Source organism: Takifugu flavidus, chromosome 10, assembly GCF_003711565.1.
Source record: "Takifugu flavidus isolate HTHZ2018 chromosome 10, ASM371156v2, whole genome shotgun sequence".
NCBI lineage: Eukaryota > Metazoa > Chordata > Actinopteri > Tetraodontiformes > Tetraodontidae > Takifugu > Takifugu flavidus.
In genome coordinates this window covers 10,772,653-10,794,994 of record NC_079529.1, presented here as the reverse complement: position 1 = coordinate 10,794,994, position 22,342 = coordinate 10,772,653, and the positions used below count along the sequence as shown (strand labels likewise).

General features: G+C 43.6%; 2 protein-coding genes across 2 annotated transcripts in view; one reads left to right on the top strand and one right to left on the bottom strand.

Annotated features, from left to right (window-relative positions):
* Positions 1 to 22,342, top strand: part of tmod4 (tropomodulin 4 (muscle)) — a 291,784-nt gene that overhangs the window by 13,840 nt on the left and 255,602 nt on the right. The window lies entirely within an intron of this gene.
* The window catches only part of bbs9 (Bardet-Biedl syndrome 9), a 72,670-nt gene that overhangs the window by 31,791 nt on the left and 18,537 nt on the right, over positions 1 to 22,342 (bottom strand). Inside the window, 7 exon segments of the mRNA XM_057044512.1 lie at positions 313 to 495; positions 16,194 to 16,346; positions 16,473 to 16,645; positions 16,817 to 16,912; positions 17,489 to 17,629; positions 19,103 to 19,117; positions 21,644 to 21,748. Coding sequence (XP_056900492.1) covers positions 313 to 495; positions 16,194 to 16,346; positions 16,473 to 16,645; positions 16,817 to 16,912; positions 17,489 to 17,629; positions 19,103 to 19,117; positions 21,644 to 21,748 — 866 coding nt within the window.

Sequence of the window (22,342 nt, the reverse complement as noted above, 5' to 3'; positions counted from 1 at the left end):
CCTCCTACTGAAAATAGACATAGTGGTAATGGAAGGTTTGATCAAAGCGATGGAAAAACATGTGTAGAGAAACCTGGACGAAAGTGGAGCTGACCCCATCTGGAGGGGCTGAAAAACGTGTCGTGGTCTGACTCCAGCAAACGGAGGAGCTCTGTCAACACCACTGCTTACGTGACGCCTAGACTACTGCAAAATGGCTGCGCACGTGCACACACACAATGTCAGGTCATAAACAGAACCTGGGTTTGGCACAGAGGTGGCAGGTGAGTGTTGAGCTGCGGATTGTGACTTTGTGTGTGTGTGTGTGTGTACCAGCTGAGGCGTGTCCTGAAGAAGTGGCAGCAGGGTGGCCTCCAGGATGGCCGTCTGCTCGGGGGTGAGGCCCTGTGACAGCGACAGCAGCAGCACCAGCAGCTGTGTGGAACCACGCAGGCGGACGAAGGCCTCCTCCAGCTGCGTGTGGTTCTCCTCTGCAGCGTCTGCCAGCGCCATCACCTGTAGGAGGGGTAAGTCAGTGAAACTGAGCAGTCTCAACCTCAGCTCAGACCTCTCATCTTTAAACTATTACATCACCGCCTCTTTTGCTTTCTTTGAGTGTGCGGGCCTTTTTAATTGCAAAGCCTTTGTCAACGCATGTGAATTTATCCTCAGGAGTGTGGACTTCACAGCCTGTGTAAACAGTCTTCTGATCATCAGGGCTACAGCTCTCTTTCCTCCTACACTTCAGTCCTGTCAGGAGGCTGATTTACTCTCATCCATGCAAGTGTGAATTCACCCTGAACAGCTTCATCAAACATGTTTTTATAATGTATGCTCACCAGAGAGCATCAGCCAACACTGTTTTCACAGCTGATTCATTCATCAGCATCACAACTCCAGCCCAAAGGGGTTCATGTTTTAAAACCATTCTGTTGTTTTGTGTGAATATAAGATCGTAATAATGCTTTGTTACACAGTAATAAGTGGATTTGGGATGATTCCTGGAGATGAAGACTGAAGCAACCGAGGGAGCAGGTATGCTGCCGTTTAAAGACATTAAACTATTCTTAACTTTTAAAAAGCCTCATTCATAAAAAAGTGCATACTGAGCACAAACTATCTGTTTCTACCATAATTTCTTATTTGTTTAACAGTCATTTCCTGTGGTTTTATGATTAAAATACAATGAAGACAAAATAGCACGACTACCGTACTCTCTTTATGGGAGACTGGCAGGCCTCAATTTTAAACTGCTCAGTTTAATAACAGGTTTGTCATTTTCATTTTTCGTTTGATAACCTTGCTTTAGAAAGTAAAATAAACTCATGAAAGCATTGAAAACAGAACAAAGAAGGGTGGACTCAACCAGAACCATGTTTGATTAAATCTTATTGTTTTTACGTGGATGTGGTTGGTCACTGTTTATGGCCTGCAGAGGTTGGAATTATGAAAAAGAGAATAATGATGCACAAGTGTGGCTGAAGTTCTCCAAAAAATTAACCTGACACGCAGTTCACAGCAAGAGAGAATGCATGAAAGAAGCGCGGTCAGACCAAATGAACTCCGACCACAGGTCAGAGGTCAATGCCTCCATCTTTACAACAACAGTGGAGCAGAGATAAGTGGAGAGGCGTGAACGAGTGCTGACAGAGCAAGACAAATAGTGACAAGGACAACAAGAAAGGACAAGCAGGACAGACAGAAATGGTACGAAGGAGGAGGAGGAGGAGTAGATGAAGAGAGGCAGAGAAAGAGAGGAGGTGAAAGTAGATCTGGCTCTAATGGATGAGTGTGTGTTCAGATAAATGAGTGATCTGCAGGCCTGGATGCCAACATACACCAGCAGTTTGCTTGACAAATGGATCCCTCACTCGCCATTTGATACTGCAAAAACAGAGATGAAGACTCTTAAGTGTGGTCCCTGTGCCTGTGTGTGTGTGTGTGAGAGAAAGAGACAGAGTATTAAAACAGTAATCTAACAACACATGAGAAAGAGTAGCAGATCAATGAACTGCATGTAAAATTGCATGCAGTTCACTTTTCAGTTCTTTTTCAGTGGGGAGAGCAAAGAGATCATGAGTGACCCCCCCCCTCTCTCTCTCTCACACACACACACACACACACACACACAGGTGAAGTCAAACATGCAGGAAAGGGTGTTATAGGAGCAAAAGTGCTGAACCCACCAGTGTGTGACTGTAACGATACTGGACAGGTTAAAACAAAACACGTGCAGTGGTTAACCTATAATTCATCTCCAGAAACACGTGTGTCAAATGTTTGTGTTACTGTCCTGAAATGCTTCTACCATTACCAAAAATATGGCCCTCAAAGTGCAAAATTTCTGAAAAAAACCCCTCAAACAGCCACACAAAACCCAGAAGGCTCAGTTCAGCCACAATGCAACACAGCAACTTCCTCAAGCTCAACACACTCATGTAACCCTGCACACCCTCACCCCCTGGGGTCTCTCAAAGAGGGTGTGCACGTGTGTTGATAAAAGGCTGCAGGTCCAGTGAAGGACTCTATTGTTGGCAGCAGCTCAGCTCCACACACTCTGATTGGTGCCAGCTGAGAGAATACAGAGACACATTTAACTTGGACACACACAGGCCTGTGATATAAGAACATGCACATGTGTGTCCACACACCAAGTCCAAGCCTGTTCTGCAAGCGCGCACGCACACACACACACGCACACACACACAAACACTGGAGCTGAACTGTTGGTGACCTTGAACAACCTCGCAGTGGGAGCTGAGGGAATCGTGACATTCTGCCAACTTTTTGAGAGTCAGTATAGATAAATTCCACCTTATGTTAACCTTCACGGTCGTTTACTCTCTTCAAAAGCCTGATGCTAAAACGGAAGCCTCTGCATAACTTGAAACAAAAATCTGAAACTCTGGGGGCATCACCCAGTAAAGCTGCAGCCTAAACCTTTAACCCATCATATACTGGAGTCTAATATAGTCACAGACATCATCTCCAAATTTGATGGAATGCCTGATAAAGAATGATGTGCTCCTTGTAAATGTGACATTTATCCATTATTTAGCAATTTACTGTCTATGATCTATCTACTATTCCGGTCAGAGACTTTGGTGAAATAAAAGCAGAGTGTGCAAATTACTTTTTGTCATCGGATGGGTTCCATCAATAAGGTTGTATCCCTAATCGTTAAAATGATTCATGCAAATAAATTAATCTGAATAAACATGTGACTTTTGACATTTACAACCAAAATAGGTCTGTATTTGTGTATATGTGCGTTAAAAGTGTCTCCACGATCAAGACTACAGCAGGTCACTGGCAACATAACCCAAAACTATGAGTCCTCCAGAAAGAAAAGAAGGATATTTTTCTATCACTCATCATGCGATCGACCATGGCAAATGCTAACAAATTTCCCCTGAAGCAGCAAATCACACAGACGCACAAACAAACAGCCGTGTTTGTGTATCCATGCACACGTGCACTGTGAGAAGCACACAGCAGCACCACAGCCACATGAACAAACAACAATCATGGCCACTCTTATCTATGGAGATGCATGATTGAGAGTTTGCAAACAAGCATGCAGACAACGTGCCTGTGGTGGACATGAAGTAGGTTGAGCAGACGGATTGTGTGAGGTTTAGCGGCTACAACTGGGAGTCTGAACATGACCCAATCAGAAAGCTCCAGGGAGTGCTTATTGCTCCAAGATCACATTAAACCTCTCAGATGCTCCAAGTGCTGCAGAAACAATTGGAAAGGCTGAAGCTGTTAACAACAACATGCTGGTAAATAGCTATGGAGTTTAGCTTTGACTCACAACATACTTACGCTCTGACCGAGCTGGATGTTGGAAAGAAACTGACTAGATGAAGTAATGAATGTTTTTAAGAGTCAAATATCTCAACATAAACAAAAACAGGCTCCAGAAAATGAAAATAAAAGCCCTTTCTTACAGATTTGAGGTCATTTTGGATGATTTTTCAGCTAATTTGATGAACAATATTTTGTAATGACCGATGGATGCTTTCTGCTGACAACATTAAACCAGGATTGTGTCGCTGCCTGTTGTTGACTTGTATCTAATTGTATTAAAGTCAGGCAGAGATTTGAGAAAGAGCTACATCATATGTGAACTGTAACACCATCAGCGTTTTGAAAATAGCTTCTCTCACCTCAAATAATGCAGTTTGGCTCACCAGTGCACGCAAGCCAGGCTCCAAGTGTTATTCTGGGATTCATGTTTAGCAACAGCCACAGTCATTCAGTGTTGTGTAACTGAAGCTGAAGCAGCAAAAGACTAAAAATGGAGAAGCAAATGAGCCCCAATCAAGTCAAAGTTGGCGGTAAGAAGTGAAGCTGTGTGTGTGTCCTTGTACTCGGTACACACTTGGCACCAAAATACACATTCTACTAGCAATGCGAGGACATTTTGGCTACTTCACAAATTCAAATTGCTGTTTGAGGGTTTAGACTAAGTTTTAAAGTTGAGGTTAGAATTGGGTTTAGTTCAGGGTTAGAGATAGTTGTGATGGTTAAGGTAAGACAAAAGAGAATGTATCACATCTATTCATGTCCCCACAAGGATAGAAGTACATGGATGTGTGTGCAAGTGTGTGCAACACTGAACCAACAGATTAAATGTTTCCTGCTCAGTAAGCCACAGCAGAAAGTGTGGAGGAACTCCAAGCCACACACACACACACACACACACACACACACCCACAGGCACACACACTCACACACACACTCACACACACACACACACACACACACCCACACCCACAGGCACACACACTCACACCCACACCCACAGGCACACACGTGCATACAGACACAGACACAGACACACACACCATCCAGAACTGTGCCAGTGGAAAATGACAACAGCTAGTTGGCAAAAAGCATCGTGGCAGAAAGAAAGAACTTTAAACAGAAAAGTGCAGCAGGTGGTTCAGGATGATTTTTCAGTGCTAAAGTTCCTGAAGCGTAACAAAGTACAAGCAGGCCCCTTCAAACTAAATGTAAGCAACGGTTTGCACAGTCAACTTATCTGCTCCCTTTTTATAATATTTTTATTCAAATAAAACAAAAATTCTAGAGGAATGGCTCAATTTTCAGATCCATTTTTTGGTTTCTTCTTGTGTGTCCAGTTTTCTTAAAAACTGAAGAGATTGTAACATAAGTTTTCGAAGGTCTGTCTCCTACTTCATGAACACAAACATTTCAGGCAGCAGAAATTCTAGATTTAAATGTCTGAATGTTTCACACGTCGGGGTCAGATGTTCAGTAAGTGTTCTTTGTGTTCAGGGATTTTTTTACAGAACAGAATGTGGACAAAGACATTACACGGTAATGATAATACACAGCATCAACACAGAGGAAGGAAGAGACGGCAACCTGCGTGTAGGTGTTAAAACCAGCTAATGGAGTGTTTGCGTTTTGTGTGTGTGTGTGTGTGTGTGTGTGTGTGTGTGGTGTGTGTGTGTGTGTGTGAGTGAGTGAGTGAGAGAGAGAGAGCGTGAGAGCAAGAGTGGTCTGACAGTAAAAGCTGCTGTCATGTGGGTTTTGTGATTTCCTGACTTCACCAGTTTCACTTTCCTCGACTGACATAAGTAAATCAGGAAATAAGGTGAAGGGAATTCAAAGTGATCAATTTTTCTTTACGCTAAAGTCTAGATTGGGGGAATTCTGTGGTATGTAAACAGCTGCAGACGGTGGAGACAGACTCACATCTTATAACATCTGATAGACGGGAGTAGACAGTAACCATCATAGTCTGTGGTCAAAACAAGCACACAAACGCAGAGTAGCGATAACACCGTTTGTCTACACCCTCTCTGATAAAACAGGAGCAGAAAGAGAGAGAGGGAGAGAGTGCACGAGGTGGTGCAGGTGGAGGGATGGCAACAACAGGACGACAGGAAAAAGAGAGAGAGGCTGATGTTTACACAAGCCTGCCCAGAGTTGATGCTGAGAAGAAGTGAAGGATTAAGTGATCTAATCTGGCAACCTAATGTGATTCCATCTCTGATGGCTTCATCTCCTGCTCACCACCACCACCACTCTCCTGTCTCTCCAGGTTTCACTATTTCAAATGTTAAATTAAAAGGGGTGGTCAGGCTGATGGGGGCTGGGCTGAGAAGCGGAGGGTTCTTGGTTTCAGCCCCAGTGCAGACAAAACATGGTCAGCACTGCTGAGGTACCCTTGAGCAAGGTACCAAACCCACAAATGTTCATATAGGGCCCTGCATTGAACTGGTTTCTCATCCAGGGGTGGACCTGCCTTCACCCTTTGTGTACCCTCCCCGTGACCCCGAAAGGGATAGAGTGGTAAAGACAAGATGAGATGAGACCAATAAAAAGGGGAAACTGATTCCTCTCATTGTTTTCCATCATAATCAACTGGAGCCGTGAACTTCCACAACTGACACGCACATTTTTGATAGCATGAAACACATTCACACCGATTAAACACATTCAGACTTTTCCTGGGAAATAGACGAGGGAAAATGGATCTTTTTGATCGGAAAGTGTGCACAGACCAGAAGCACCTCATCAAAGTTGAGGGATAATTCCTGTCGGGAACAACTGTTCAGCTCCGTGACACCTCTGTGGTTCTTTGATGAGGAATGATGGATGATGCTGCCTCCAAATCTGATGCTTATTTGACCATTTCACTAGCTTTGGGATGAGTGTGGCCTAAACGCTTTAAATGTATAATATAAAAAGTGAGAAGGTGCCTGGGGCTTCTGTGGTTAAAAATGGAGTCAAAGGCTCCATTTTTAACCACCTCCCCATTTGAGGCTGTCAGAGATGCTTTAACAGGCCGTCGTTCAGCTGTACGGACGGCTACTAAAACACAGCGCTGTGATTTATGAGGCTGTGCTCGACGCTGGGAGGCCTTCTGCTTTTCTTTGAGACGCGTGTTCACACGGTGCGGAACAAAGACTTTTATTCTCCACCGATAGCTGGTGTGTGCGCGACCCTCCCTGCCTCCAACCCTCCAGACTCCCCCCTCCCCACTTTGATGAATATGTCTCTCTTACAATGTCCGAGTCTGAAGGTTGAGCAGATGAAAATAAACCTGCACACAAGCTACAGCTGAACAAAGCAGCAGCAGCTTGCTTCCACCGATGCTACAATTCATCTCAGCCCTGATGAAATGCTGGTGAAACAAGAACATGAAAACGTTTTTGATATTTGACCCTTTTGATGAATGTCAACATTTGGGATCCCTCTCGTACCTTCAGCCTTCACTGGACCGACCAGTGAGCAGCAGTCGGGAACCAAACTGGAAGAACTGGAAGGATTCCTCATGTTTCCAAAGACCAAATATGTCGGCATTAATTTTGAAATCAAGACTCTAAAGAAAAAGAACAAAAGTGGATACACCCGAGGATTTGTTTTCACTCTTTTAGAGACAAAACCTTTGTTTCTAATTCTCAGATGAACTATTGTGTTACATTAAAGTGATCACAAAAACAATGTTGAAGAACTAAGACATTCTTTGAGAATAAATTATTTATATAAATACATCATTTCAGCTAGTTTTTTGGCACTTTGTCAATCTGAATTTGATTCAGTTTGAAATATGTTTGATTTAGAATAAACTTTAATTCAGGCTTTAAAACAAGAAAACATTGATCCTGAGTGATTTGGTATGAAATATTTGTTCTTTCAGGCAATAAAAATGTTGATGAGGAATTAAGGAGGATTAAAAACCAAAGCTGCAGACCTTTACATCCACGAAATGTCATTAAATAAACACACACACACGCACACACACACGCGCACACAAACATACACACGGACACGTATGCTGGGTGGTCTGTGTGTGAGGGCACAGACAGAGCAGGGGCCTCAAATAAAGAGCACCCAGGTGACACCCAACCTGGGATTAACACCCTGGCTGAACCGTCCCTGGACACCAGTAGCCTGGAGGTCTGACCTTTGACCTCGTCAGAACTGGAAGAGTGAGGAGTTTAGTTCTGTGTGTGTGAAGGGGGGACATTTTCATTTAGATGAAGGTTGAGGTTTGATCTATCACTACAAACTCCATTTTTAATACGGTCGCGTAGCCACTGATTAAAGTGGAAACAGAGATTTATTCATAGTTGGAGAGAATAACACCGTAAGCCGTTGACACAAATGAAGATCGATGATACCATCTCTACCTCTGAACTGTACATACATGAAGCCAAAACATGTGGGATGTGAAATGATCTCTGAGTTCTCATGCTAGCGTTGATGACATAAACACTTTTTCTACTTTATGTTTTTGGCTCAAAAATCCTCAGAGGACTTCTCAAATTCCAGATTGCGCTTTGTAAAATATCAACAAACGTTACTTGTGAATAATTTGATGATTCAGATTCAAGAATGCAGTTAGGAAAAGTTCAGAAGAGAAGATGGTTTTCATATGAAAGATCTGAACGTCGGCGGACAATAAAGCCAAGAGATGTGAGAAGACAGAAGAGCTGGATGAGTTTCGTCTGACGTTTCATACAATTAAAACATTTTCAAACATCTGGATGTGACATCATCTGCATGTGGAGGTTAGGCCAGGTAACTTGCCAGCAAAATGACCAGTTCACAAACGCACACTCACACACACACACATGCACGTCCCATAAAAAGGTGCTTGGAAGTGTAGTTAAGGTCAGAGTTTAAACAGAAACTCTCACCCTTAAGCAAGTTACTTAATCAATTCAGGCTGAGACACACACACACACACACACACACACACACACACACACACACACACACACACACACACACTCACTTTAGTGAAAGTATATTAATAGCATGTGATGTGACTTAACCCTGGGACCTGTTTCAGTGAGACAGCTGCGATTGTGCATGCATATGAGAATGTTCCTCAAACGCCAAAACATACATGCATCTGTTGGCCTGTCCATGAGTTCAGTGGTGCAAGAAAACACACAGACACGCCTGTGTCACACATACTGACTCCAGGCTGCTGCGAGGGTGTGACAATGAAAAATCATTATTTGATCATTATTTGACGGTGGCTGCAAGAAGCCCCAAATTATTATTTTGAAACTCACTTCAGGAAAGTAATTTGACTGTTAGGCACAAAATCTGGTGCAGGGAAACAAGAATTTTAGGAGTCACAGGAGGGTTGGAACAAGCAGGCATCCAGTGAATGATGATCACAAACACACACAGGCACACTTTTTCTCTCTAATTCATTGTCATATTTTTTTTGCGTACATGCTGTGTGGTGTCAGTGTGTGTGTTCTGTGGTGTGTGTGTGTGTCTTTGTGGTGTGTTTAGTCTGATGCTATATATAGTATAGAGAGGAGGTCTATAATCACACGCAACCTTTCTGCCATTTTATATACTGCACACGTGACAAACACACATTCCCACAAGCATGTCATTAACCGTTGACACCAACCTTCCAGGCTACACACACACACACACACACACACACACACACACACACACACACATTTGTAAAGTTGAGGAAAACAGTCCATTGCTCAATGAGAAGAGTTGTGGTGTTTTTTCATTCCTCCTGTGTATTCGGGCATTGTAACCTTTGTTGTTGTTTATTAGAGACTCAAAATGACTTTTGACTCAAAATGAACTTTTACCTTCACTTAAATTTTTCAACAGAAACTCAAAAATCCATCAAAAAAGTGGAGAACCCTCAGTGTCAGACGTCCAACCCAGTCCAGGGGGAGGTGGGGGCACTTGGTCTGAGTGGGAAATGTTCTTTGCCTCCATTGTTGAGGCGGCAGTCTGGAGCTGGGGCTGTCGGGTGGCCACTGGCTGTCCCTCTGGTAACTCCTGAACATGGTGGTGGACACCAACAGTGAGGGAACCAGTAAAGCTCCAGAGAGAGTCCAGATGAATGGTTCTCAGTAGCTGCAGGAGAACTTCTAATATCTAGAGCTCTTATTCAACGGGGAGGAACGAGTAAAGCAGCAGATTGACAGGCAGAGCAAGGGTCCATCATGCTGAAGGAGGGAGGGAAATCTGGGCCTCTCTGCTGAGGCTACTGTCACAGGAGCCGGCTCCAGCTCTCCAGGAGAACGTGGATCAATAAATAAATAACAGCATCATTCTCTCCTTTCACAAAAGAGCACAAATGCAGAATAAAAGAACCTTAAGCTTTAAGTGAGCCACACGCTTGATACAGTCCAGACCAAGAGAAACACACACAGGCACAGTTAATCAAAGGTTAACAAATCTATCACACACAGATTATAATGTAAATGTAAGCGTGGGGCAGATTACATATGTAGACACTGGCACCAATGTACAACCACTTTAAAACAGTTGTACTCACAAACACATCCTCAGCAGCTGCCTGTGTGTGTGTGCGTGTGTGTATGTTGCTCCTGCCGTGCCTGTTTGCTTTTCTCTCAATGGTCCTCTTTGAAGAACCGAGCAGAGGAAAGGAGAGAGGGAAGAGTGAAGGTGGGAGGGAGAAAAAATGAGGAGAACTTTGGGAATTCACTACAAGATAAATATCCTCAGTCTGGCGTCGCCTGGCTGCCACACTCTCACTCCCTGCCACACACTGATTACAGAGTAAATATGTCTAATCTTACAAATCTACCATTCTTTGTGCAGCAGAGAGAGTCAGCCCACATAAGGGAAGGCCAGTCATTTACCATATAAATATATATGATTATCCTACAGAATCATACTACACTATAATTCTTTCTGCTTCAGTCCATTATAATGTGACCTTTTCATTATTAAAACAGGAAATATTCTAATATTGGAACTTGTTCCAGTCTTTGATAGTTTAAGTGTAGATTATGCTGTACCTCTCATCATCTAAAAGGATTTAATATAAATAAAACACTATTGACCAAATAGAGAAAAGGGGACAGAGAAACAGGAGATCAGAGAAAAATCCATCATCAGCATCTGAGGAATGAAAACCTGCCAGCGCATCACTGAATTGAGAGGTTGGTATCGTTCCCTTTACAGCCAAACAAAAGCCTTCGGAGGAAAGAGTGGAATGCAGACGGCCCCCTGCTGGGGTTGGGTGCGATACAGTCAGAGCTGTGCCAGGAACCACTACACAAGGTCCAGGAACTGACCTTTGACCCCGAGCAGGTTACTGTCCAGTATCAAAGAGACTGCTGGGTTTCATCTCTTAGCCTGTTTAATTAAAGTCACATCCTGTAATCTCGGTTTTTAATCTCCTCACAGCACGACAGCTTTCCAACATGGATGATTTATTAAAACTGTGCTCAGTGCCTGGCAACTGGTCCCACTGAGAAGTGATGCATTAAGGATGGTGGGAAACCATTTTTTATATGTTGACTGGAATATTCTGGCAGGGAAACTGATCACTTGGGCAGCGCCTAGCTGTCCCCTCACCAGGATGCTTTCTGCTTCTAGCTTCACCGTCCTGATTTAAACAGTCAGTTTAATGTCAAAATAATCTGAATCTTATGTTTGTTAATCAATTCTGGTCATCTCATATTTCCACCACTCATTTGCTTTTCTGTAAAACTCTTTTGAACCTTGTCCTGCTATGATTGTTTTTGCTTCTTTGTTTAAAAAGAGGATTTTCTTTAAGTCTCCAGCTGCAGATATGGCGGTAAACCTCTACCGTTCAGCACCGGTGCCGCCGTGTGATGCAAGACTGGATCCCTCGGACCACAGACGCATGGAACCAGCTCAATAGGAAATAAAACAGACAATAAAAGTTAGATATTATCTCTGATTCTTCAGCTGTGGGAGGAAGGGGACACTGTCTCCACCTCAAACTACCTCATTCTGATCTTTCTTTTCAAGTTATCCCTTCATCTGCTCCCCTTTTGTCTCTGGAGGTTTCTTGGAATCTTACGTGGTTTATTTTGGTGTATGAAAATCTCTCAATTAAAAAAAAACCCTTTCTTTAAATCCAGGATCCTTTAATATTTGCATTTTTTCCTCTTGTTTTATTATAGATTCACTTAAAGCCTTAGAACATCTTTTCCTTTCTTTGGTCTTTTCTGTCTGGGCTGAACTTTTCCTCCGTCTCTGCGCGGTTCACCCTGTGATCACCTCTGTGATGCTCTGACGCCCCCCTCCTCTGACCACATCCACATGTTAATAATAAGCCTCATTCAGCTCCACCACATCTATGAGGAAATCCTCTGGCAGGTCATCCATGTCTGTCTGATAAAGAACAGTACAGATGCTTCATCCTCACCGTTCTCTTCCTCTTTCCCTGATTGTTTTTAAATGACTTTCAGACCCCAAAAGTCTGGCCTAACCCAGCTGAAGCTGACGTGAGCTGCGTGTTATCCCGCCACAACTCTCGAAACATTCAGTCAGCCCAAAAGTGATTACAATCCAGGCGAGATCAAATAAAATGAAACTTGACCCTGGACAAACCTGAGGGAATGGACAGATATTACAGCCAGACTTGGCCTGGACTCATAGAAGGAGGGGTGAAAGCCACAGCCCAGGATGGTGATCTGAGCCTTCTGATATCACAAGGATACAGCTAAAACATTTGCTACTTGGCCAACAGACAATGAAACCGTTTTGAAGCTAAATTGAAAAAGTCTTAAAACAACAGATGATATTTATTTAAGGCAGAGAAAGAGATTAAGAAGACATGAGACATGATGAATCTGCAGAATGTTCTGTTCTCATCAAGACTCTATGAAGGATTCTAAAAAACTCCTCCAAGAAGAACTCTCAGGCACTGCACACATCCCTCGAGCTATGGAACACACACAAACAGACGTGCGCGTGCATGCAGACAGGCCCGTTAACTGTCAGTCAGCTGAATGAAAGACCGTCATTCATTGATAAGACAGACGGTACCATAAACAGACTGTCTGAAGGAAAACAAACTAGACCACTGCCGACCCTCCGCACTTCATTCAACCTCAAGTGTGTGCATGTGTGCGCGTATCAGCAATGATGTGTGTACGCGTGTGTATCAGCAGAGATGTGTGTACATGTGTGTGTGTTTGTGTGTGTGTGTATCAGCAGCGATGTGTGTAAATGTATGTGTGGCTCATGAGATGCAGTGTCTCCAGAGGGAAGGGAAGAGGAAGTTCCTAAGCTTTTCTCACCCCTAGAAGCTAATACACACATATGCTGGGTACCTTGGAGCCCGTCACTCAAACAGCGCACACACACACACACACACATGCGCGCACACACTACTGAGACAAGATTAAAGTTAGAAATAGGTCCAAACATGTGAAATCCTGCCTGTGGGCCATCAGACAGAGCTTCACAGATGCCGTTTTGGTTCTTCACAGCTTCTCAGCTGTGTGTTCTGGCCTGTGGACCAGGTGGTGGTGGTGGTGGTCCGGATCAGACTGTTGAAGCAGGCAGGAGACACAGCTCAGCTACACAGCCTGTTGGTGAATGATGAAATGACAAAGCAACTCTGTGGTTCTGGCTTTGGTTCCGATTAATGGTTTCAAACAGTGACGGAGTTGTGAGGCACTGAAACAAATCCAGTTGTTGGTATCTCGACCAACAGAAACACACGTGCACAACATCGGATCAAGGCAGCCATGAAGGTGAGCACTGTCATCAAAACGTGTCTATATGTACGTGCTTGAGATGTGCACACGAGGAGAGAGAGCCGCTGCTGTTAATGGTGGTGGTCCAGCGCTCCACAGTGGGATCTGTGTTTAGCCGTGTTTAGGGCTTCATTTGGGGCCAGATAAATCAAGCTGCTGTCGACCAGAAGCCTCCATTAGGGGCCCAGCGAGGCCCCTGGATGGCCTGTCAGTCACCCCGTCAGTCAGCAAGCCTCCCTTTTCTAGTGTTTGAACTCATAATTACAGGGAGGCTTGACTTGGCTCAGAATGGCTCGGCTACCAAGTCAGCCACCCTCCGGCACCTACAAAGTTTCAGCAGGATAGCTCAGCGTTAACGCCTAAACAAAACGGATGCTCCCGAAACATATCTCTGTCTAAGAAGCAGTTTTGGGATTCCCCTTGAATATGAGAGTTCTTTTGCCAGCAACTGCTCACGCCAGTCTGCCAGCCACAAATGAATCAAACAGCAGTTAGAGGGTAGGGTGCAACACACAGAGGCTGTGATGACTGATGGTTGTTTAAGGAGTGATGGGAAGGGACGTGGACGACCAATACACCTCCAAAGACTGCAGCTTCAATTTACTGCCAAGGACTACACATTTGCTGGATTTCATACATAGCCGGTTTGTCTTCTCTACTGGCCCCTTTGACATGTAACAAGCAATCATTTATGGTTCTGAGCTTTATTTTCAGCTCATCAATCATCCTCAGATCATCAATAGGTCAATAAAAAAAGTGTGTGTGCTTTACAATCATCTACTGTGGCTGGTACATCAAAAAGTTTCTTGCATTAACAGCCACACATGTAAAATCTGAAGTGGCTGACTTGCTCTCTGGAATTCATGAATAAAATATCGGCCTCTGAAGGCAACCTGAACGATGGAAATGTTATACTCTGCTGCATCAATGCACAGCCGACCACAGGCCACTCTCACAGGGAGTGTGTTCCTCTTATCTCTGACAGCTCGTCGGCGATGTCCAGCAACAGCGTGTGGAGACACACAGCAAATGAGAGGATCCCCCCTGTCCCCTCACCGCCCATCATCCAAGATTGATGCTGAAAATTTACTCAGCAGACATTCCTCAAAGCCGAAATGAAAGAGGTGCATGGTTCAGCAGCATTCCAGATTGGCCACACATTCCGTTGCCATTCTAGAAACAAAATGATTGCTGGCATGGAGCTGCGGCTTCATGAGGTAAACACGCAGACAAAAAATAACTGCTTTCTAAATAACCCGCTGAGGTTTCACCTGCTGAACTCATCAATTTAAACAGGAAGTTCATTTCATTTGAAGACATCGTCCAACTTTCCAGATTAAATCAGGACTCTGAGGAAAGTGTTATAAAAACAGGAAGCTAATAAGGTGCACTTGTTGAAAACAGACAGGAAAATTGTTTGATTATATCTCTTTGTCCAGAGCAGTAGAGAGGAGAGCATAGGAGCCAGCCCATGGGTGGCTGTTGGATTCTGATCAATGGCGTCTTTTCAATCTTGTTCTTGTTATTCACTCACAAGAGTGAATAAAGTGCAAGATTCCACAGACTAGTGCATTATTGCTGGCTCTTTCTCTCTTGACTGATTAGGAATTAGTTAGGAACAAACTGAGCAGTTCATCTGGGTGCAGACTGAAAACACCACAAAATCAACGCTCCAGACAAACAGCAGCATCACAAAACCACATTTTTACCAATTATTTGTTCTGCAGGTAACTTCAGCTTCAATTTAAAAACAAAAAAGATGTGATGATTCCTGATAAAATCTGTTATTATAGAAAGCAAACTGCTGAGCTGGTCATCACCTCAGCAGCGTGGCTCCTAGCACTGACATGAATTATTAATTTGACCCATTCATCGCTCTTCAGGCGGCCGTCGATAACCTCCATTATGGTGGGTGTGTATACATTACAAAGTGTATAGAGTGTCAGAAACTTCCCGCATATGAGCTGCTGGATGGCAGGAAGAGGGGAAGGAAAGGATAGAAAGAGCGAGTGATGACAGGAGTGGCAGCAAGTGCCACAATAACAGGTTGGATGAAAGAAGGTCAGAACACAGGATTGCTGCATTACTCTTATTTTCATTATCTCAACTTCTATCAAAACTAATTTTGAGCTAATTCTGGTATAGAGGCTAACCATGATGTTGCATTTAAAAACTCTCCTCCACTATTTTAACAAGACAGAAACATACTGTGGGAAGATCAGTATCAGGATGCCTGTTCATGTGATGCTACAACTATTCAATATTTATCTACTTTACCAAGATGATTGGTTACAAAAGCTACTGCTAAATCCTGAAAGTTGTTCAGGCAACACTAATGTGAGATGAGCAGTGTTCATCGGTGTCCTGACTTGTGTTCCTCTTATTAAGCCTTGCACGTGCGTCACATGACCGTAATGTTCCAACACTGCGCTCTGATCACAGCCAACCCAACAGTGACATACTGACAGCAGTAGTGAAGGAAGACAGGATGTCACGCTAGAATACAAGGTCAGCAGATAGCATGGACCAATTTTATCAGCAGTAGCAGCAGCAGCAGGAAAGAATCGCCGCTTTTCCTCAGGTCACTCAGAGTGATGGATCTCCAAAAATCCAGCTGAGAACAGCATGGACAGCATGTGATCATTTTCTCCCTAGCAAGACCTGTGATCACAAATGTGTGTATCTGACCTGGTTGTAAGTGGTGTCCAGTAGTGTGTCCAGGTTCTGCAGAGGTGCTGGAGTTTTGTCTTTGAATCGAGTCAACAGGCGGCGCTGAATGGCTCTGAACTGGACTGCTTGCTCAGACAGCAGGTCCTGGTACTGCTTAGCACTGACGCGCAGCTAACACAGAAGCACACAGCAGCACACATGATTATTCTTTTCATTTGTTTCCTCTGAATCTGCAGTTGCAGCACGTTTCAGTTTAAAGTAAAAGACGAAGTTTTCATGTACAGTACTGATAAATACCTGGAAGTGATGGTCAACAGACAGGAAGTACTCTTGCAGTGGGAGTGGACCACTGAAGCTTTTTTTGAAGTCTTTGACTCCCAGTTTGGAGAAATACTGGTCGAATCTCCGGACCAGCTCCTTCGCCACCAACCACATGTCCTCAAAACTGTCACTTTGAATCCGATAACGCTCTGACAAACAGACACACGTTCAGATCTTCTGACAACAGCAATAGAGCAAATCACAGTTTTTTTCTAGCTGGGTTTCACAGATTCCCATATTCTGCAGACTGCAGTGGTGTCATTTCATGGAGACAGACCAGTGTGTCCTATGAAAATCCCATCTATTGTTATCAGACTCACGGGAGGTCTTGGAGGCCAGCAGGGTAACCTTGGGTCCTGGCAGGAACTGGAACGCTAAACTGTTCCCATCCTTATCTTCAGATTTTATTGAAAATTCTAGAGTGTGGGGGGAGTGAGAGAGGGAGGGCGGAGGGGGTGAGAGGGGGGAGAGGAGAGAGGGGCAGAGAGACAGTGTGATGAGACAGATAGGTCTGTCTATATCTAGGTAAGATGCCAACAAAGGCCTCAGAGATACAGTCACACAGTTCACAAAAGACACTAGGCAGCAAATGTGCGTGCACACACAAACACACACTTCAGGATAAACACAAAGTGTGTGTTCAGGAACCTTTGATTGTCAGATAGCACAGAGATGCCCATGGCTAAATGAACACATGTTAGAACACATGCGTTGACCCTGAACAGTGGACACTGTTCCTCTGTCACGATTATGCACAATATATACAGGACTTCGTCTGCGTCGCCTCCTGTCTGGTTTTGTGGCCGAATTTTAAAGATCCTTTCAAAAACCCACATTAAAGTCCTGATATGTCTCTTTCTCCCCAGTTACTCCTCAACATTTCTGCCTTTTAACATTATCTGCTAGCTTCTGACTGGTGTTAAACCGAGCAACCAGAGCTCTTACTGGTCGGTCTCCCTGGAGTGTGTCTGCTGTGTACTGGTGAGCGTTACCTGAGAAGATGGAACTGAGCTGCACTGGTGCCTGATTGGTGTCCAGAGTGATCTTAAACTTGGTGGTTTTGGCAGGAGAAGAAGGAACACACACCAGGGCCAGTGGGAGAGTAAATGTGGACTGAAGAATCTTTGGAACTCCTGAACAAGAGAAAAACCCTTAAAGCCAACAGTAACACACTTATAAATGGATAACAGCTTCCACTGAAGTGGGATATCCATTAAATCCAACTCTAATGGTTAATTCTACACCATTAGAATCCATATTCTTCTGGAGTTTTAAGCATATATTTACAAAATCTGGATCTAATCAACAAAGTATGTCAACATATATTTAAAGAGGCAACAGATCAGATATTCAGATTAATGGACTGAGGATGAACCACAGTGGTAACTGCAGATTTAAATGCATATCTTATGTGCAAACCTGAGCAGGGCAAAAATCTACATTTAACTTAAACAAAAAAATAGTAATACAATATAAATGTCAGCAGTGTGATAGAATAAAACAACAAAGAGGCTATTTAAATATGAAATGTTGCATCTTATTACAGATAATTATACCAGGTAACCACCGAGCATTTCATACCTCCCGTGCAATTGTGAGATTATATGAATAACAATTTTACCACAAATGCATGAATTTTACAGACAAATGAAATGCAGCTGCTGAAAACAGTTTGAACTGTGGCCTGCGTATTGCTGAATATACCTACTCACACAGGAGAGCAGGGACACCAACCATGGCAGAAAATACAGCTATATACAGAGAATATAATAATATAAATCTGAAGCAAAACATCACTGCTGCAGCATGATTTACACTTATACTGTAAACTATTTTCTTCAGTACAAAAGTTAACGAATGGCATTATTTTAATGAGGTTTGGTCTGAGTGCTCTCATTGGGGTTTGAGAAGATGTTTTATCTTTATTTCTGTCAGGCTTCACTAGAAATGTGAAGCAGATAAGTTTAATCAGCTAAAGATTTGGATTACTCTGATGCCACTATTCATTAGCACAGAGAAACACTGAAGAAAACAAGAATCCACCTGAGAATCATTCAGATGCTCTGGCAGCATTATATCATTAGGCCCTGTGGTTCCTGCTTGTGTACTAATGATGGTAGAACGAGTTTCCCGTTAATCGTAAAAGAGCACGATTGCTCTGGGTAGTGAAAGGATGATAAACTGAAACTTTAAAGTAAGATGAACTAATGTGCAACTAATTTCTCTGTGCCAGTGCTGCATGTCTTCCTCCACCGGACTGACACACATCTCAGTCATGGCTGACATCAATGGATGGCATCAATGTCCAACAGGTGAAGTCAGAGACAAAAGAAGCGAAAGACATGAAGGAGACCAGCTGCTTCAGACATTTCTGTACCGAAGAGGGACGTTTAGGAAGCATGGATCTGAAATTGTGTGCAAGACATCTGACAACACTACACATCATAGACAGACTCTTCTGCAGCAGCACACAACTAAGCCAACACTGGCAACTACAACGAACACTACTGGTGTTGTGTGAGTGTGTACACATGCTCTCTTTACTAACGTTTGCCTGTCTAATAGGAGAGCCCTAGTCTATCCAAGGCTACGATCTGGACACTTACCGGTTGGGTTTAGCTCTGCGGAGAGGAGGACAGAAAAGTTAGGAGTTTAAGATAAACGACAGATGTTCTGAATGGAGTGAACTGAATCATCTTAAATGTATCACATTTATGGATATCTGCCAGTATGAAGTGTGGAAGCATAAACTGCAGCTCTGTACACCTGAACCTGAACCAGGACTGAAGTAGGTAGAACTTTTTTAATTATTAGTGGGAGTGAGAGTGTTTTCATCCTGTGTCAACACTTCCAGGCTTTCACAGGTACCAGGATGGATCAGAGCTCCTGCGTGTCTAAGCTCCAGGCCGCTGCCATAACAGAAACATTAAACACTCTGAGAGGACTTCCTGCAAAGGTGAATGAGAAGCAGATGGCAGGTTGGGCCACAGAGAGGGTGCCGAGTCAGCAGGTCCAAACTGATGAAAGTTACTCTCATGCCTTCATGTAATAACTCAAGCTCACCATCATAATACTGGTGGTAAAACTATGTCTGAGGTTTATTCTTCATTTAAACAGGCAGCAGCAGCATCAGATTTGAACAGACATTTTTTTTGTTAAAGGATCCAGTTGTGAACACTGATTTCTTTTTAAGCAAAAATTATGATCAAGGAAATTCTCTTTCTTTAAATTTAACATTTGTAGTCTAGGCCTGTTACAAAGGCCTATTTCTACACAGAATCAAGTAAAAAAAAATCTCAAAGATGATTCAAAGTCTTTCACTGAAGTCCAACAGAGAAGCTGCTCCATCAACAAACCGCTGAGCTAAAAAGGGATCCATCATTAAGCTGCCAAGAAACTGTCACTGGTCTGAAAACCAGACAGCAACCAGAGAGCACAAACATCTTAAACTGGAGGCTGAACAAGCCTCAGAGTCATTATTTCACCAATAAAACAAAACAAGAACAAAGCTAAAATGAGAGCCTGTAAAACATTCAGCACCAAAAGGGAATCACTTGTTCCGGGCCAGAGATCCTTTTCTGCCAGTCCTGTTACTTTTTTTGTGACAGTGTAAACGAACAAAACCAAGAACACGATCTGTTTGGCAGCAGCCGCAGGAACGACGTCAGATGGTCCACGATCGTCAAGCTCAGTGTGAATGAGGTTCAGGTACGCGCGTTAGACCAGATGAGTCTCAGTGTCTCCAAATATGGAGAAGCTGATCATATAGGAAACAGAATATACTACGGCTAACAAGGAGAACAATAACCCCAATAGACCAACTGGCTTTGCTGGTTTCCACAGAATGGCCCCAGCTGCTGAATCACTGCTGGATGTGTTTTAAATGTCCATTGTGTTTGAGCTAACAATGCACTGTAAATGCCAACCGGACCACTGGATCCCTCTGTGAAGTGTGTTTTTGTAAAGCTCATTGTCAGGGTGTCAGAGCAACTCACACAGGGGCACTAATGAAATTCTTTCCAGATTGTAACGACCTGAGCCACTGTGAGCTCCTTTTGAAGGGCTTAAGGAGTCAACCATCTTCTTAAATGTCAGAGTCTTTGTAGGGCTTAAATATGTGAACAGCATTGACTGGATGGGATGGGTTTTATGTGGGTTGGAGGGTGTTAAGGCATAATCATCGACCCTGGGTGGGAGTGGGAGAAAGAGACAAAGTGATACATTCCTCTCATACCAGGGGCGCATTTAGAGGATGAGAGGAGACGAGCCACTGGCGGCGCGAACAGCGCTCGTCTACATGAGTGCTCGTAGGATGACCATGCTAGGGTTCTGATGTTAGAGCGCACAGACTCAGTATGAGGGTTGGACCACCGGGTATTACTGGGAAACGGGCTTGAATGACAGGGTTGCGTTATTTCCTCACACAGGACCTAAAATAGCTCTGAATTGGACATGGCTGCTGCACCTGATTATACGGAGCCCATAATGCCCACAAAACCAGAGACACTGATGTCGACCGTACTGTTAAACACCTTTTGCTTCGTAACATCTTGCATAGGTTCTTTGCATAGATGCAACCAATGTCTCTTTTTCCTTCTTTTACCCAATCATCATGTCTGCTCTGCCTCCAGCCCTCGCCGGCTTTGGTTCCAATTGCTATTAAAATATTTCTTAGTTTGAACTATTTTGAGCATCACAATAATAAAGTAAGGCTTTCCAGCATTTCCAGACAAGTCACATTAAATGGGTTTCGAGGGTGGGGAACCAGTTACACCAACAGAGGCCTGCCAAAGCAAATGTAATCCAAGGGAAACAATAGCATGTAAAAACAAGAGGATTTTTTCATGAGCTGCTCCTCTGAATTGTGAAATCTGTATTTTAAAAAGCGGATGTCTGTGACATTTGAAATAAAGAGTGGTTTTGTTGGTTTGCAGAGGAAAGTAATATATTCCAGAAATGTTTGAGGGCCTGGAAACAGATGCTTGGAGTAAGTGGGGGGATGAACTAGGCTTTACTGGAAGCAGCACACGTTTCCTCCTAACAAGTAAGCAGTCAGTCAGCAGCTGTCCAGAGATGTTCAAGACAATTAAGTGAACGGTTAAATTTAGACAATTTCCTGCTCTGCCCAGTCCCCTTTGAGCATTTACCTGTTGGTGAGTTGTAGCTAACAGTGATTTCACCCTTGAGGTCAGCAGGAAGATAACGGCCATTCAGGAAAGCAGAAAACTTGACCGAGGTGGAAGAACCAATATCTGCAGAGAAGAACAAAGATATGCTTCAGATTCAGGTGATTTCTGACCAGCTCCGTCTAACGTAACCACATGAAGACAGATGTGGGAGCTAATGCTTCCTTCAAATATGTCTAAATACTGTATGAAAGCGCAACTTGAACTACAATTTAAAATGGGTTCATATAGATGCTTACACAGAGTAGCAGTTCAAGCTCTTTACAGCCAAAAACCAAGAGAGGGAGACAGAGCAAACAAGCTGAAGAGGATGAGTAGACATCCAATACTAGAGAGGAAAGGATATATACCAGCTAATGGCTTCATGCACGCACGCACATGCACATGCACATGCACATGCATGCACACACACACAGCTCTGTTGTGGTGTAATGGGGCGTAATGTTTCTGAGCCCAACCTGTTACAGGTGGCTGAATCCCAAGTATGTATGTGTGTGCGTAAACGGAAAGGTGATGTTTCATGAACAAAAGCCATGTGTGCTTCCAAATATAGTTGTCTTTTAAAATGTTTTTTTTTTCTGAGCATAAAGAACCTCGGTGACCCTGATCACACGGGTGATCCCGAACACATTCAGGGTGTGTTCGGGATGGACAGTAGGA